This window comes from Pelophylax lessonae (assembly GCF_965119305.1).
Source record: "Pelophylax lessonae genome assembly, chromosome: 4".
NCBI lineage: Eukaryota > Metazoa > Chordata > Amphibia > Anura > Ranidae > Pelophylax > Pelophylax lessonae.
In genome coordinates, this window is record NC_138771.1 from 656915448 (window position 1) to 656933482 (window position 18035).

The 18035-nt window shown below is 42.6% G+C and overlaps 1 protein-coding gene across 1 annotated transcript in view; it reads left to right on the top strand.

Annotated features, from left to right (window-relative positions):
- EPO (erythropoietin) overlaps nucleotides 1–17755 on the top strand; it is a 102728-nt gene extending 84973 nt beyond the window's left edge. Inside the window, exons 4-5 of the mRNA XM_082252806.1 lie at nucleotides 3567–3731; nucleotides 17413–17755. Of these exons, the coding sequence (XP_082108932.1) occupies nucleotides 3567–3731; nucleotides 17413–17556 (309 nt within the window). The 3' untranslated portion in view covers nucleotides 17557–17755. The remainder of the gene's footprint in view (nucleotides 1–3566; nucleotides 3732–17412) is intronic.
- The last annotated feature ends 280 nt before the right edge of the window (nucleotides 17756–18035 follow it).

Consider the following 18035-nt stretch of genomic DNA (forward strand, 5'->3'; position numbering starts at 1 on the left):
AATTTCTGCAATATTAACCCCCCAGTATTGGAGCCAGTTTCTACAATAACAACCCCCAGCATTAGTGCCATTTTCCACAATCACAACCCCCAGCATTGGTGCCAGTTTCTGCCATATCAACCCCTAGCATAGACACCGGTTTCCACAATAATAATCCTCAGCATTGGAGCCAGTTTCCACAATAATAACTCCCAGCATTGATGCCAGTTTCTGCAATAATAACCCCCAGCATTGATGCCAGTTTCTGCAATAATAACCCCCAGCATTGATGCCAGTTTCTGCAATAATAACCCCCAGCATTGATGCCAGTTTCTGCAATAATAACCCCCAGCATTGATGCCAGTTTCTGCAATAATAACCCCCAGCATTGGTGCCAGTTTCTGCAATACTAAGCCCCAGCATATGTGCCAGTTTCTGCAATAGTAACCCCCAGGAGTGGATCCAGATTCCACATTAACAACTCCCAGCTTTGGTGCCAATTTCCACAATAATAACCCCCAGCATTTCTGCCACTTTCTGCAATAATAAATCCAAGTATTGGAGCCAGTTTCTGCAATAATAACCCCCAGCATCGGTGCCAGTTTCTGCAATAATAACCCCCAGTATTGGTGCCAGTTTCTGCAATAATAACCCCCAGCATTGCTTCCAGTTTCTGCAATAATAACCCCCAGTATTGGTGCCAGTTTCTGCAATAATAACCCCCAGCATTGCTTCCAGTTTCTGCAATAATAACCCCGAGTATTGGTGCTTGTTTCCGCAATAACAACTCAACCTTTGGTACCAGTTTCCTTAATAATAACCTCCAGCATTCTGGGCAGTTTCAGAAATAATGCCCAGCATTGGTGCCAGTTTGTGCGATGAGAGCACCTTAATTGGTGGTCAGTAGTGTTTTGCATTTTAACCCCCCCCCCCCCCCTCCCTCTTCATTGGTAGTTGCCTGCATTGATGGTCACTGGCAATGCTAATTAAAATATTCCTCCCGTTGGTGGCCAGTGGTGGTGTTTAGTAACCCCTTTGTAATGCAGCATGAAGCAGTTATTTTACACTGCCACTGACCACCAATGTGTTAGTGACCAGTGGCAGTTAATTAACCCCTTTGCGCTGCATTACTGGCCAATTATAGAGTTAGTTATTTAACCCTTTACCTTAAAGTGTAAGGTACTTTGTTCTAGCACTAAGCGGGAGTACTCTCAGACTCATTTCACCTGCGCCCCTCTCCCCTTTGAATTATTGTGCCTGGAGGCCCCTTCTATTCCGCCTCCTTGTTCCAGCCCTGGGCAGAGACAAGAAAATACTGCAGGGAAATCTCCCAGAGACAAGGTTATTGAGTGCCCAGGGAAAAAATCCCCTCCTCCCTGACACCCCCCCCCCCCCCAGCCTCTTTTAAAGACAATAAAATATTAAAAATATAAATCATATTGTCCCAGCACTAATAGTAACCCCCAAGCCCTTTAATGCCTTACCAAATCTAAATTCCTTAATAGGGAACAGTTGATCTTTAAACTTATATACAGTATCTCACAAAAGTAAGTACACCCCTCACATTTTTGTAAATATTTTATGATATCTTTTCATGTGACAACACTGAAGAAATGACACTTTGCTACAATGTAAAGTAGTGAGTGTACAGCTTGTATAACAGTGTAAATTTGCTGTCCCCTCAAAATAACTCAACTCACAGCCATTAATGTCTAAACCACTGGCAACAAAAGTGTGAAAAAGTCCAAATTGGGGCCAATTAGCCATTTTCCCTCCCCGGTGTCATGTGACTCGTTAGTGTTACAAGGTCTCAGGAATGAATGGGGAGCAGGTGTGTTAAATTTGGTGTTATCACTCTCACTCTCTCATACTGGTCACTGGAAGTTCAACATGGCACCTCATGGCAAAGAACTCTCTGAGGATCTGAAAAAAAGAATTGTTGCTCTACATAAAGATGGCCTAGGCTATACGAAGATTGCCAAGACCCTGAAACTGAGCTGCAGAACGGTGGCCAAGACCATACAGTGGTTTACCAGGACAGGTTGCACTCAGAACAGGCCTCGCCATGGTCAACCAAAGAAGTTGAGTGCACGTGCTCAGCGTCATATCCAGAGGTTGTCTTTGGGAAATAGACGTATGAGTGCTGCCAGCATTGCTGCAGAGGTTGAAGGGGTGGGGGGGTCAGCCTGTCAGTGCTCAGACCATACGCCGCACACTGCATCAAATTGGTCTGCATGGCTGTCGTCCCAGAAGGAAGCCTCTTCTAAAGATGATGCACAAGAAAGCCACAAACAGTTTGCTGAAAACAAGCAGACTAAGGACATGGACTACTGGAACCGTGTCCTGTGGTCTGATGAGACCAAGATAAACTTATTTGGTTCAGATGGTGTCAAGCGTGTGTGGCTGCAACCAGGCGAGGAGTACAAAGACAAGTGTGTCTTGCCTACAGTCAAGCATGGTGGTGGGAGTGCCATGGTCTGGGGCTGCATGAGTGCTGCCGGCACTGGGGAGCTACAGATCATTGAGGGAACCATGAATGCCAACATGTACTGTGACATACTGAAGCAGAGTATGATCCCCTCCCTTCGAAGACTGGGCCGCAGGGCAGTATTCCAAAATGATAACGACCCCAAACACACCTCCAAGACGACCACTGCCTTGGTAAAGAAGCTGAGGGTAAAGGTGATGGACTGCCCAAGCATGTCTCCAGACCTAAACCCTATTGGGCATCTCTGGGGCATCCTCAAACGGAAGATGGAGGAGCGCAAGGTCTCTAACATCCACCAGCTCTGTGATGTCATCATGGAGGAGAAGAAGAAGACTTCGTTGGCAACCTGTGAAGCTTTGGTGAACTCCATGTCCAAGAGGGTTAAGGCAGTGCTGGAAAATAATGATGGCCACACAAAATATTGACACTTTGGGCCCAGTTTGAACATTTTAACTTAGGGGTGTACTCACTTTTGTTGCCACAAATTAATGGCTGTGTGTTGAGTTATTTTGAGGGGACAGCAAATTTACACTGTTATACAAGCTGTACACTCACTACTTTACATTGTAGCAAAGTGTAATTTCTTCAGTGTTGTCACATGAAAAGATAGAATAAAATATTTCCAAAAATGTGAGGGGTGTACTCACTTTTGTGAGATACTGTATATTTATATTGGCTAGTAAAAATTTAGTACAGTAATGACTGTAAAATGATAAATAACACAGAAGAAATTCCTGAATACACCACAGCAGCCAGACACGATTGCTATTTGGAAGAGTGACGCATATTAGGACGCGGACCTCATAAGACCGTTGCTAAAAATGCTTGGTGTTATTGGGTTAATCAGCATTTCCTTTGATGACAATGACACGGTGACAGGAAGGCATCTGACGCAACCACTTCAAAGTCAATCGGATAGTCGCAAACAGCTTTCAGTTTGAACTTTCATGAAAACAGGCCTTCCAACCCCCGTAATAACGTAATAACTAATTTGGGCGCTTATTAAAGCAACTAAGCGTGTATCAAAGGAAAACTGTAATAGTGTTTTTGGATTTCTTTTTCTTTTCTTTTGTAAACTGGTATCATTTTATTCCTGTAGATATCTCAGCAGAGGGATGAAGTTCAGGAAGGACTTTCCTTACTTATCAGTGCTGCCCCGAAGATTACAAAGTTCATCTCCGAATGTAAATTGGAGATCTCGCTACAGAAATTCTCCAGCAAAGTGCGGACCATGAAGAACATCCTGGACAGAACCAACGTGAAGGTCAGATATGTTTCTTTTTTGTTCAATAATTTTTATTGAAAGAGTTTGGTTAAAAGAAAATAACACAATAAGGTACAATATTAGAGTAGAAAGCCATGCAAGGTACATACAAACCAGAGGCACATGGTGCAGGGACTTGGCCACCCTCCCACTCTCCCTCTACCTGGCCTCCTCCTGAACCCCATTCCAGACTGAAGCTCCGCTCCAGGTACTATTTACTGATCAAATTTAGGTTCCCCACCTGGCCAGCAGGGGGCAGTTTGCCTGGCCAGCAGGGGGCAGTTTGGGGGGATCTGCGACAACTCGGCCAGGGCTGGCTGGGGGAGGAGAGTCTCCAGTGGGGCATGGAACCGGCCTCTGCTCAGACACAATTTTTATTGAAAGAGTTTGGTGAAAAGAACATAACACAATAAAGTAAAATACTAGAGTAGAAAGCCATGCAAGGTGCATACATCTAGTCAGGAGCTGACTGGCAACTTTTGGCCCAGGGGGCAAGTACAAACCAGAGGCCCATGGTGCAGGGACTTGGCCACCCTCCCACTATCCCTCTTCCTGGCCTCCTCCTGAACCCCATTCCAGGCCGAAGCTCCGCTCCAGGTACTCTCTACTGATCTAATTTAGGTTCCCCACCTGGCCAGCAGGGGGCAGTTTGGAGGGAACTGGGACAACTCGGCCAGGGCTGGCTGGGGGAGGAAAGTCTCCAGCGGGGCATGGAACCGACCCCTGCTCAGACACAATTTTTATTGAAAGAGTTTGGTGAAAAGCAAATAACACAAAGTAAAATACTAGAGTAGAAAACCATGCAAGGTGCATACATCTAGTCAGGGGCTGACTGGCAACTTTTGGCCCAGGGGGCAAGTACAAACCAGAGGCCCATGGTGCAGGGACTTGGCCACCCTCCAACTCTCCCTCTTTCTAGTCTTCTCCTGAACCCCATTCCAGGCTGAAGCTCCACTCCAGGTACTCTCTACTGATCTAATTTAGGTTCCCCACCTGGCCAGCAGGGGGCAGTTTGGGGGGAGCTGGCACAATTTGGTCAGGGCTAGCTGGGGGAGGAGAGTCTCCAGCGGGGCATGGAACCGACCTCTACTCAGACACAATTTTTATTGAAAGAGTTTGGTGAAACGAAAATAACACAATGAAGTAAAATACTAGAGTAGAAAGCGGTGCAAGGTGCATACATCTAGTCAGGGGCTGACTGGCAACTTTTGGCCCAAGGGGCATATACAAACCAGAGGCCCGTGGTGCAGGGACTTGGCCACCCTCCCACTCTCCCTCTACCTGGCCTCCTCCTGAACCCCATTCCAGGCTGAAGCTCCGCTCCAGGTACTCTTTACTGATCTAATTTAGATTCCCCACCTGGCCAGCAGGGGGCAGTTTGGGGGGAGCTGGGACAACTCGGTCAGGGCTAGCTAGAGGAGGAGAATCTCCAGTGGGGCATGGAACTGGCCTCTGCTCAGACACATTTTACACCAACCATGCTGGGGGGGGGGGGGGGCTGGTCTGCGCTTTTTCCTTGTCTTCATCTCGCACTCACCAGGAATCCTTTAGGCATGTCTGTGGCAAAAGTGGTGCAGCCTTTTTACGGGGCATCAGAGTGGCCTGGGGGGGCGATTGCCCCTAACACGTACCTGGAGATGAGCCTGACACTGTGAGGAAGGCCTCCCTTGCGCCTCCGACTCGGGACCCCTGACAGAGGACACCTGAGTGTAGAGTAGCACGAGCGCCTGGAGACTTGCTTGTAGCAGACGATGGCTACTGGTGAAGGTTGCCAGAGAAGTCCGATGAGCAGGGTGTTGAGCAGGCAGCAGGCGCTGGAAGCAGGGGTTCCTGGGTAACAGGAGGAGCTTCCTATGCAGGATGGATGGATCTGGAAATGACAGAAGCGTGGTAAGACAAGCCGGATCAGGAGCCAATCAGTAACGTAGAAGCCAGTAGGAGTAGACAGGAAGAGAGGTCACGGGACAAGCCAAGGTCGGTGCAGGTGGAGATCAGAGAATCTTCAGGACAAGCCGGGTCTGGAACTTAGGAGCAAGATGCAGGTAAACAGGTAACAGGTATCCAAGGCTGAAGACAAAGCAGCACTAGAGCAGTGCAATGGCTGGGTTTAAATAGTCCCTTTGGAGCCAATGTCTAACGTACATTCGCGTACTCGCGAACGTGTGTGCGCGGTTGCGCGAGTTCGCGCATGCGCATTGGCCATTGTCCGGTTTCTGACAGGAACATGTCTTCGTACAGCAACCGTTCTCTTACAGCCCCCTGCCCCCTGGGCCAGTCCTCCCCTGGATCTAGTGTGCATCAACTATTTTGTGTTGTCAGGAACCAAATATTTGAGAAGTAACCAAACCAGTCTGTAATCACAGATTAATACATAATATCCAACAGAAAAGCCCACATAAATAAGTAGAAAGGGAGAACAAAAGTAAAGGGAGGTGAAAAGAAGAAAACTGTGGAAGAAAAAAAAAGGGGGGGGGGGGTAGAGTAGGAAAGATCCTGCCCCATGGATCGATAGAGGGGAGGGTTACTGGTAAACACTAAAATATATACTGTGTATATATAGTAGATTAACCAGGACATAATATCCATATAATCAGTAGAGTAAAGTAAAGAATAACCAGTGGCCCATATCTTATACGTCAACACTGAAGAAATGAGACTTTGCTACAATGTAAAGTAGTGAGTGTACAGCTTGTATAACAGTGTAAATTTGCTGTCCCCTCAAAATAACTCAACACACAGCCATTAATGTCTAAACTGCTGGCAACAAAAGTGAGTACACCCCTAAGTGACAATGTCCAAATTGGGCCCAATTAGCCATTTTCCCTCCCCGGTGTCATGTGACTCGTTAGTGTTACAAGGTCTCAGGTGTGAATGGGGATCAGGAGTGTTAAATTTGGTGTTATCGCTCTCACTCTCTCATACTGGTCACTGGAAGTTCAACATGGCACCTCATGGCAAAGAACTTTAACATGTGACATGTTAGGCATCTATTTACTCGGCCCAACATCATCTTTTTTATTTTGTAAAAAAAATTGGTATTGTGATTGCGTGCACTAAAATTCATAAAAGGGCATTCCTGTGCGATTCCTGGTGTGAATCAGCCCCAACAGAGCCTAAAACAGCAATAATAACAACATTGAATGCAAAAGCAGAGGGCTAGGGGTTATTATTTTTATTTATGTGCCCCCCTTGGGGATAATATTCCAGTTGTAGTGCCATCAGACCAGCTATCAACGCCCTACAGAGCTTCTAAGCTTTTGCCACTCCATCCAAATGTTAAAAATGACATTTTAGCTTTTATTCAGAAAAGAAATAATTGAGTCATAGGCAGCTAGCCTTGCCGTCAGTTTTGAAAATGTTTTATTTTTCACCTGACTGGCCGAAGGAGAAAGGAGCTCCAACCTGCAGGGAAACGGCAAGTCCAGTGTCTTTCCATGTATGCTGGATATCCTGTGACCTGAAGAGCTGACCCTTCATAGACATATGGAAAACTCATCATTGTCTTACATCCCTAGAGGACTTCTGATGGTTCCAACACATGGGATGTGATGGTATAATACTGCACATAGAAATGTATAATAAGAATATAGGAAGAGATCATGGAGGAGAGTGATAGAATTATTAGAAGATCCCCAATGGGACACAGAGGGCAAACAAAAGGGATTTTATCCATTCTCTATTCCCCCCGAAAACTGAAGAGGTTTTGACTTTAGATATACTTTAAAAGTAAAGAATAATGGGTAGTGTGGTTTCTCTCTCTCTCTCTTTCTATCCCTCATTCTTTCTTTCTTTCTTTCTTTCTTTCTTACTTTCTCTCTTTCTTTCTTTCTTTCTTTCTTTTTTCCTTCCTTCTCTCGCTCTCTTTTTTCTTTCTTTCTCTCTTTTTTTCTGCTTCTTTCTTTCTTTCTCTCTCTTTCTATTTTTAATTCTTTTTCTCTCTCTTTCTTCCTTTCTTTCACTTTTCCTTTCTTTCTCTCTCTCTCTCTTTCTTTTTTCCTTCTTTCTATCTCTTTTTATTTTCCTTCTTTCTCACACTCTCTTTTTTTTTTCTTTTTTATTTCTCTCTTTCTTTTTTCCACTTCTTTCTTTCTTTTACCCCCTTCTTTCTTTCAATTTCTCTCTTTCTTTTTTTGTTCCTTCCCTCTCTTTCTCACATTCCTTCTTGCTTTTTTTCCCTCTTTCTTCCGCTCTCTTTTTTTTCTTCTTTCTCTCTTTTTTTTCACACTTTTCTTTCTTTCTCTTTCTTTTTTCCCCTTTTTTCCCTTTCTTTCTTTCTTTCTTTCTTTCTTTCTTTCTTTCTTTCTTTCTTTCTTTCTTTCTTTCTTTCTCTTTCTTTTTGTCATTCTTTCTTTTTTCCTTCTCTCTCTCTCTTTCTGACCTTCCTTCTTTCTTTCTTTTTTCCTTCTTTCTCTCGCTCTCTTTTTTCTTCTTTCTTTCTCTCTTTTTTCCACTTCTTTCTTTCTCTCTTTCTTTTTTTCCTACTTTTCTCTCTCTTTCTTTCTTCCTTTCTTTCTTTTTTCCTTCTTTCTATCTCTTTCTATTTTCCTTCTTTCTCCCACTCTTTTTTTTCTTTTCTTCTTTCTTTCTCTCTTTCTTTTTTCCACTTCTTTTCTTTCTTTCCCTTTCTCTCTTTCTTATTTGTTCCTTCCCTCTCTTTCTCACATTCCTTCTTGCTTTTTTTCCTTCTTTCTTCCGCTCTTTTTTTTCTTCTTCTTTCTCTCTCCCCCCCCTTTTTTCTTTTCCTTTCTTTTTTTTCTTTTTTTACACTTCTTGCTCTTTCTTTCTTTCTCTTTCTTTTTGTCATTCTTTCTTTTTTCCTTCTCTCTCTCTCTCTCTTTCTGTCATTCCTTCTTTCTTTCTTTTTTCCTTCTTTCTCTTGCTGTCTTTTTTCTTTCTCTCTTTTTTACGCTTCTTTCTTTCTCTCTCTTTCTTTTTTCCTTCTTTCTCCCACTCTTTTTTTTTTCTTCTTACTTTCTCTCTTTCTTTTTTTACACTTTTTTCTCTCTTTCTTTCTTTCTTTTTTCCTTCCTTCTCTCGCTCTCTTTTTTCTTCTTTCTTTCTCTCTTTTTTTCTGCTTCTTTCTTTCTTTCTTTCTTTCTTTCTTTCTTTCTTTCTTTCTTTCTTTCTTTCTTTCTCTCTCTCTTTCTATTTTTAATTATTTTTCTCTCTCTTTCTTCCTTTCTTTCACTTTTCCTTTCTTTCTCTCTCTCTCTCTTTCTTTTTTCCTTCTTTCTATCTCTTTTTATTTTCCACTTCTTTCTTTCTTTTACCCCCTTCTTTCTTTCCATTTCTCTCTTTCTTTTTTTGTTCCTTCCCTCTCTTTCTCACATTCCTTCTTGCTTTTTTTCCCTCTTTCTTCCGCTCTCTTTTTTTTCTTCTTTCTCTCTTTTTTTTCACACTTTTCTTTCTTTCTCTTTCTTTTTTTCCCCTTTTTTTCCTTTCTTTCTTTCTTTCTTTCTTTCTTTCTTTCTTTCTTTCTTTCTTTCTTTCTTTCTTTCTTTCTTTCTTTCTTTCTTTCTTTCTTTCTCTTTCTTTTTGTCATTCTTTCTTTTTTCCTTCTCTCTCTCTCTTTCTGTCCTTCCTTCTTTCTTTCTTTTTTCCTTCTTTCTCTCGCTCTCTTTTTTCTTCTTTCTTTCTCTCTTTTTTTCCACTTCTTTCTTTCTCTCTTTCTTTTTTTCCTTCTTTTCTCTCTCTTTTTTTCTTCCTTTCTTTTCTTTTTCATTTCTTTCTCTCTCTCTTTCTTTTTTCCTTCTTTCTCCCACTCTTTTTTTTTCTTCTTTCTTTCTCTCTTTCTTTTTTCCACTTCTTTCTTTTACCTCCCTTCTTTCTTTCCATTTCTCTCTTTCTTTCTTTGTTCCTTCCATTTCTTTCTTTCTTTCTTTCTTTCTTTCTTTCTTTCTTTCTTTCTTTCTTTCTTTCTTTCTTTCTTTCTTTCTTTCTCTCTATTTCCTCCTTCTTTCTCTTGTTCTCTCACTCTTTTTTTCTTTTTTCTTTCTCTTCCTTTTTTCAACTTCTTTCTTTCTCTCTCTCTTCCTCGCTTTCCCTTTTTCCTTATTTTTCTTTCTTTTTTCCCATTCTTTTTCTCTCTTTCAATCTCTCTCTCTCTTTATCTCCCCCCCCCCCCATTTCTCTCTCTCTCTTCCTTTCTTTCCTTCTTTCTTTCTTTTTCCCTTTTTTCTCTCTCTCTAATCTTTCCTTCTTTCTCCCACTCTCTTTTTTCTTTTTTTCTTTCTTCTTGCTCTTCTTTCTTTCCCTACAATTTACACAGCACTATATTGTACATTCATATTGGTCCCTGCCCCCAAGGAGCTTACAATCTAAGGTCCCTAACTCACATTCATACATACACATACTAGGGCCAATTTAGACAGGAGCCAATGAACCTCCCAGCATGTATTTGGAGTGTGGGAGGAAACCCACGCAGGCACGGGAAGAACATGGAAACTCCAGGCATTTTCTTTATGTATTATGTTCATAATAAAAGATTAAACATTCAACATATGTAGTTCTGCTAACCGCCCCCCCACCCCCTGCAGTCTTCTGGGACATGTCACTGGTCCCAAAAGATTGCCCGGCCACTAAGAAAGCGCAGCGCGACTCGCGCATGCACAGTGTGCCCCCGGCTGTAAAGCTGCAAGCTGTCACAGCTGGGTGCCCACACTTGTGATGCTGCGGTGCCGCGGGGAGAAGAGGGAGAGAGCCGAGGCTCCCGCAGGCCGCATCGCTGGATCCTGGGACGGGTGAGTGTGTGTTTAGTAAAAGTCAGCAGATACAATACTGAACCTGTTTCTGGTTCATACATCTTTAAAGCCAGCCTTAGATGGATCGAAAATCCTACTGAATCGGACACATTTTGATGCATCTATGAGCAGGCTGGTTGAACTGAAGTCGATCAATCGATCCACTAACCTGTAGGGTTTTTTTTTTTATACAATCACTGATGGCGGCTATAACCGCTCAGAGTGGGGAAACCTCCCATTGTTAGAAACAGCAGGAGGGATTCTCCCATCAATATTGTGTTGATGGGGAATTAGGAATTTTCTTTCCTTCAACCTGTGGCTGAAGGAAAGAAAAATTACATAATCTATGGCCAGCCTTATGAAGGATCAGTTACAAGTAGACAGTCTTCAAATGAGCAGCTACTTAAAGCCTACAGTATCTCACCAAAGTAAGTACACCCCTCACATTGTTGTAAATATTTTATTCTATCTTTTCATGTGACAACACTGAAGAAATGACACTTTGCTACAATGTAAAGTAGTGAGTGTACAGCTTGTATAACAGTGTAAATTTGCTGTCCCCTCAAAATAACTCAACACACAGCCATTAATGTCTAAACCGCTGGCAACAAAAGTGAGTACACCCCTAAGTGATAATGTACAAATTAGGCCCAATTAGCAATTTTCCCTCCCCGGTGTCATGTGACTCGTTAGTGTTGAGTGGGGTGTGAATGGGGAGCAGGTGTGTTAAATTTGGTGTCATCGCTCTCACTCTCTCATACTGGTCACTGGAAGCTCAACATGGCACCTCATGGCAAAGAACTCTTTGAGGATCTAAAAAAAGAATTGTTCCTCTACATAAAGATGGCCTAGGCCAGGGATTCCCAAACTATGGCCCTCCAGTTGTTCAGGAACTACAATTCCCATCATGCCTAGCCATGTATGTGAATGTCAGAGTTTTATAATGCATCATGGGATGTGTAGTTCTGCAAGAATTGCAGGGCTGTAGTTTGGGAATCCCTGGCCTAGGCTATAAGAAGATTGCCAAGACCCTGAAACTGAGCTTCAGCACAGTGGCCAAGACCATAGAGTGGTTTAACAGGACAGGTTCCACTCAGAACAGGCCTCATCATGGTTGACCAAAGAAGTTGAGTGAACGTGCTCAGCATCATATCCAGAGGTTGTCTTTGGGAAATAGACGTATGAGTGCTGCCGGCATTGCTGCAGAGGTTGAAGGGGTGGGGGGGTCAGCCTGTCAGTGCTCCGACCATACGCCACACATTGCATCAAATTGGTCTGCATGGCTGTCATCCCAGAAGGAAGCCTCTTCTAAAGATGATGGACAAGAAAGCCTGCAAACAGTTTGCTGAAGACAAGCAGATTAAGGACATGGATTACTGGAACCATGTCCTGTGGTCTGATGAGACCAGGATAAACTTATTTGGTTCAGATGGTGTCAAGCGTGTGTGGCGGCAACCAGGTGATGAATGCAAAGACAAGTGTGTCTTGCCTACTACAGTCAAGCATGGTAGTTGGAGTGTCATGGTCTGGGTGTTTATGAGTGCTGCTGGCACTGGGGAGCTACAGTTCATTGAGGGAACCATGAATGCCAAATGTACTATGACATATTAAAACAGAGCATGATCCCTTCCTTTGGAGACTGGGCCGCAGGACAGTATTCCAACATGATAACGACCTCAAACACACCTCCAAGACAACCACTGCCTTGCTAAAGAAGCTGAGGGTAAAGGTGATGGACTGGCCAAGCATGTCTCCAGACCTAAACCCTATTGAGCATCTGTGGGGCATCCTCAAACGGAAGGTGGAGGAGGGGAAGGTCTCTAACATCCACCAGCTCTGTGATGTCATCATGGAGGAGTGGAAGAGGACTCCAGTGACAACCTGTGAAGCTCTGGTGAACTCCATGCCCAAGAGGGTTAAGGCAGTGCTGGAAAATAATGGTGGCCACACAAAATATTGTCACTTTGGGCCCAAGTGTGACATTGTCACTTAGGGGTGTACTCACTTTTGTTGCCAGCGGTTTAGACATTAATGGCTGTGTGTTGAGTTATTTTGAGGGGACAGCAAATTTACACTGTTATACAAGCTGTACACTCACTACTTTACATTGTAGCAAAGTGTCATTTCTCCAGTGTTGTCACATGAAAAGATAGAATAAAATATTTACAAAAATGTCAGGGGTGTACTCACTTTGTAAGATACTGTAAGTTAAAGCTTAAGTTTAGTTAAATCCTTTTTTTTTTTTTTTTTTTTAATCAGCACCAGGAACTGAGAAGAGAAAGGGTTTAGTAGCAGAGATGTATAGTAACGAAGTAGAACTACTTAAGTACTGTACTTAAGTACCGAAATGCGGTATCTGTACTTTCCTAGAGTAGAATTTTTTTCTCCTACTTCTACTTTTACTTCACTACATTTTTTCGATGATTTCGATACTTCTACTCAAGTATTTTTTTTTTGTGCTGCATAGTTACTCGTTACTTTTAAAAAAATTACCACTGCCAGAACAATAGATGGCAGGTTGCATAAAGCTCAAAAAAATGTGTATAATGTCATTTGTAAATCAGCGCATACGGAAATAAAGGCTGTGTATAATAAAAGCTGCTATACCAAATCTTTCCAATAAAAAGAAAATATGAAACAAACAAATAAATGGTGCTACAGCACTTAAAGTGCATCAAGAAACTACTAACAAACACAGGTTAATCGTTTGAAATAATAAAAAACAATATGATGTTCAAACGTTTGACTTCTTTCTTTAATAACTACATAACACAGTACTTGTACTTCTACTTTCAGTACTTGAGTAAAATTTTTTTTTTAAAACTACTGGTACTTTTTACTTTTAGTACTTAAGTAGCAAATTTTTTTAAAAAACTACTTGCAATACTTAAGTAAAAAAAATGTTGAATACTTTAGTACTTCTACTTAAGTAACTTTTTCTGCGAGCACTTCCACTTCTACTCAAGTCACTTTTTGATCGAGCACTTGTACTTTTACTCAAGTAGAACTTTCGAGTACTTTATACAAGTCTGTTTAGTAGTCATTATAAATGGGCCCCTATAAGGTACATGCTATGCATGCTTGTCAAGACTGAACAATAGGTCACTATAATAAGATTTCCTGGTAAGAATTGCAGAGTCACACTAAGCCTTGCTTGCCATTCATGAAGTCCCATCCTGTCTTCTATCCTTTTGTAACATTTTTTTAGGAATTGTGTACAGAATAGAACATCCCTTTCACCTCTATTATTAGCAGAGAGCTGCAGTATTATCTATGTCACAGTATACAAGGGTCACGCTTCTTTCTTCTATTATATACAGTATATACAACTATGATTATATTCTTTCTAATGCTTAAAGTAACCCCCATTTGCTATACAAAGTAAGTGAAGCAAGCCAAAGAGGACAGTAAATACTCACTTTTTTTTGTTGCATGTCCTGTAACAAGCAGAAGCTTTTTTATTTCAAGCCGATTGCTAATTGCAGAATGGCTTTAGGTGCCTGGCTGTTGGAACGCAGAACGCTTCTGCACCTGGCAGTTTAATTTAAGGACTATCAGGCCTCCTGCCCGATGATGCCAGTATAGTCCTGGTAGTGATATCACCATGAGAAGCAGAACTAACTTTGGAATATGCTAGGTATATACTACTGACCACCAATGCTGAGGTTACATTCCTTCCACTAACCACCAATGATGGGGTCATATTCCTCCCAATGACCACCAATAATAGGGCTACATTCCTTCCACTGATCACCAATGATGGGGCTACATTCCTCTCGTTGACCACCAATGATGGGGTCATTTTCCTCCCAATGACCACCAATGTTTGGGCTGAACTCCTCTCACTAACCACCAATAATAGGCCTACATTCCTTCCACTGATCACCAATGATGGGGCTACATTCCTCTCGTTGACCACCAATGATGGGGTCATATTCCTCCCAATGACCACCAATGTTTGGGCTGCATTCCTCTCACTAACCACTAATAATAGGCCTACATTCCTTCCACTGATCACCAATGATGGGGCTACATTCCTCTCGTTGACCACCAATGATGGGGCTATATTTCTTCCACTGACCACCAGTAACTGGGTTGGATCCCAACCACTTGGCACCATCGATGGGACTACATTCCGTCGCTGAACACCAATGATGAGGCTACATTCCTTCGAATGACGACCAGTGAGGAGGCTACATTCTTTCCACTGACCACCAATGATGGGGGCTAGATTCCTTTCACTGACCACCAATGCTAGGGCTTTATTTCTCCCTTTCCCACCAGTGATGGGGCTACATTCTCCAATGGGCCACAATGGAGCTACATTTGTACCTGTGACCACCAATGATGGGGTTACATTTACATCACTGACCCCCAGTGATGGGGTTACATTGCTCTTGTTTACCACCAATGATGAGACTACAGTCCTTCCACTGAACACTAATGATTGGGCTACTTTCCAACTACTTGCGACCATTAATTGGGTACATTCCTTCCACTGACCACCAATGATGGAGCTACATTCCTCTTGTTGACCACCAATTATTGATCTACATTCCTTTCACTTATCACTAATGATGGAGGCTACATTCCTTTCACTGACCACCAATGATGGGACTTTATTCCTTCCTTTCCCACCAGTGATGGGGCTACATTCTCCCATGCCACAAATGATGGAGCTACATTTGAACCTGTGACTACCAATGATGGGCTACATGCACACCTCTGACCACCAATTATGGGGATATTTTCCTTCCATTGACCATTAGCGATGGGGTTAAATTCCTCTTGTTGACCACCAATGATGGGGCCACATTCCTCTTGTTGACCACCAATTATTTAGCTACATTCCTTTCACTGACCACTAATGATGGGGGCTACATTCCTTTCACTGACCACCAATGATGACGCTGTATTCCTTCCTTTTCCACCAGGGATGGGGCTACATTCTCCCATGCCACAAATGATGGAGCTACATTTGTACCTGTGACCACCAATGATGGGCTACATGCACACCTTTGACCACCAATTATGGGGCTATTTTCCTTCCATTGACCATTAGCAATATTGTTAAATTCCTCTTGTTGACCACTAATGATGGGGCCACATTCCTTCCACTGACCAGCAATGATTGGACTAGATTCCATCCACTTGTCACCATTGATTGGGGGACATTCCTTTCACTGACCACCAGTGATGGGGCTACATTCCTCTCATTGACCACCAATGAGGGAGCTACATTCCTTTCACTGACCAGCAATGATTGTGCTAGATTCCAACCACTTGCCACAATTAGGGGGATACATTGCTTACCCTGAACACCAATGATGGGGCTACATTCCCTTCAATGACCACCAATGAGGAGGTTAGATTCCTTTCACTGTCCATCAATGACTAGGCTACAATCCTTCCACTGACCAGCAATGATGGAGCTACATTCCTCTTGTTGACCACCAATGATGTGGCTACATTCCTTCCAATCACCACCAATGATTAGGCTAGATTCCTTTAACGTGCCACCAATGATGAGGCTGCAATTCTTCCACTGACCACTAATGATTGGGATAGATTCCAACCACTTGCAACATTCGTTCCACTAAACATGAAAGATGGGGCTTCATTACTTCCAGTTACCATCAATGATAAGGCTACATTCCTTCTACTGACCACCAATGATGGGGCCACATGGCCCTTATGGAAACACCAATGATGGGACTACATTCCCCTTATGGAAACACCAATGATGGGGCTACATTCCATCCAGTGACTAAAGCCTAGTACACACGCAACGATTATCGGCCGACCGATCGTCCGTCTTTTGTCCAGAGTGGTGTTTTGTTGGTTGGAATGTGCCTAGACTGCACACAAATTTTCTCGCCCGACAAAATTCTACTTCAGAAGTGATGTCATGTGTTGGATTGCTTTGTATGTGTTCTTTCATCTCTGAGCATGCCCAGTCTTGCTCATAAGATGTTTTCCTGTTGAAATATGTACTGACTGCACGAAAATCGGCCGTGTTTTGACGGCAGACAAAAATTTTATAGCCTGCACACCAGATTTTTTTCGGCCGAAAAGTCGGAGTCGGTTGTCAGAAGCATCATACTAACAAGCCGAAAATCGGCAGATGGGTCGTCGGACGAAAATTCCCTGCCGATTTTCGACGTGTGTGTACGAGGCTTTACAGATGAGTTGGCTAACTTACATCTACTTGTCACCAATGATGGGGCTACATTTCTCCAATGGGCCAAACACAATGGAGCTACAATCATACCTGTGCCCCCCAATGATGGAGCTAAACATTCATATTTCCAATCACCAATGATGGGACTACATTAATCCCATCTACCACAGATGCCATAGCATGCATTAGTCCTAATGACCACTGGCTCTGGGGCTTTTTTTTAAACTCCTACTGACCACTGGGTGTCAGGGCATTTTTACTCTTACTGACCACTGGGTATCAGGGCATTTTTACTCTTACTGACCACTGGGTATCAGGGCATTTTTACTCTTACTGACCACTGGGTATCAGGGTATTCTTACTCCCATTGACCACTTATGCCTGGGGATTTTTTTAATACACTGACTGACCACAGCCTGGTCCCCCAACAGTCTGACAGACAGTGAACTGGCCCTTTGTTGAGAAAGTGCGGGGACCCCGGTTTTTATCTTTACATGTCCTGAGTCAGCAAAATTAAAACAAAATCCTCAAAATGAAAACCAGAATACAAGTATTCTAAAAGATCATCACTGGCAACCTCCATATGTCCTTCATAATATGTTTTAGGGGAACGTTCCCTAATGAGGATACAGAAATAAAAACCTGGCAGGGGTTCTTACCCTTTTCTTTTACAGATGTAGAATGGTGACTTTAAAAAGATGATCGAAAACTTGGCTTTGAGTGAGAAATAATATATATTCTTTTTTGTTTTTACCATTAGGCCGAAACAGAAAATCCGGATAGAGAATCAAAGACTTTTGCCGCAAGGACTTTAAATCAATTCTACAGTGTTTACAAGAACTTTTTACAAGGAAAATATAGGACTGTTGTTATTTCCATTTGCAGCAATGTTAAGCTCAGATGATGGGCTACATGGACAAACAGCCGCATCGTCTCTCACCATTACTCCACTCCACCCCGCCAGGACAAGGACTCTATGGACATGACTTGTGTTTTTTAGTGTTTGCTTATTCACAGCTGAAAACAAGGTAAAAAAGGTATGAAGATAGTTTATATTTGATATTAAGTTAAGAAGAACGTAAATATTTCTATATATTTATCTTTTCTGGGTCAAATAAATATATTTTTCTCGTGCCTCTTTATGTGTATTTTAAAGACAAAATGCAAACATGGTAAATACTTGGAGACTGGTGGGTTCATCTTTAGGAATGAAAACAAGTGGACATCCTAAAGTTCTTGTAGATGTCTCCAACTACAAAATGTTATAGGGGAATCTAGAAATGTTATTTTGTCCCTAAGCCGTATCCATAAAAATCCACCTTTTGGCTGGAACTCTTCTGGAAAAAGAGCAGTGCACTTCCTGTGCCTAGGCGCCCCTCTTCT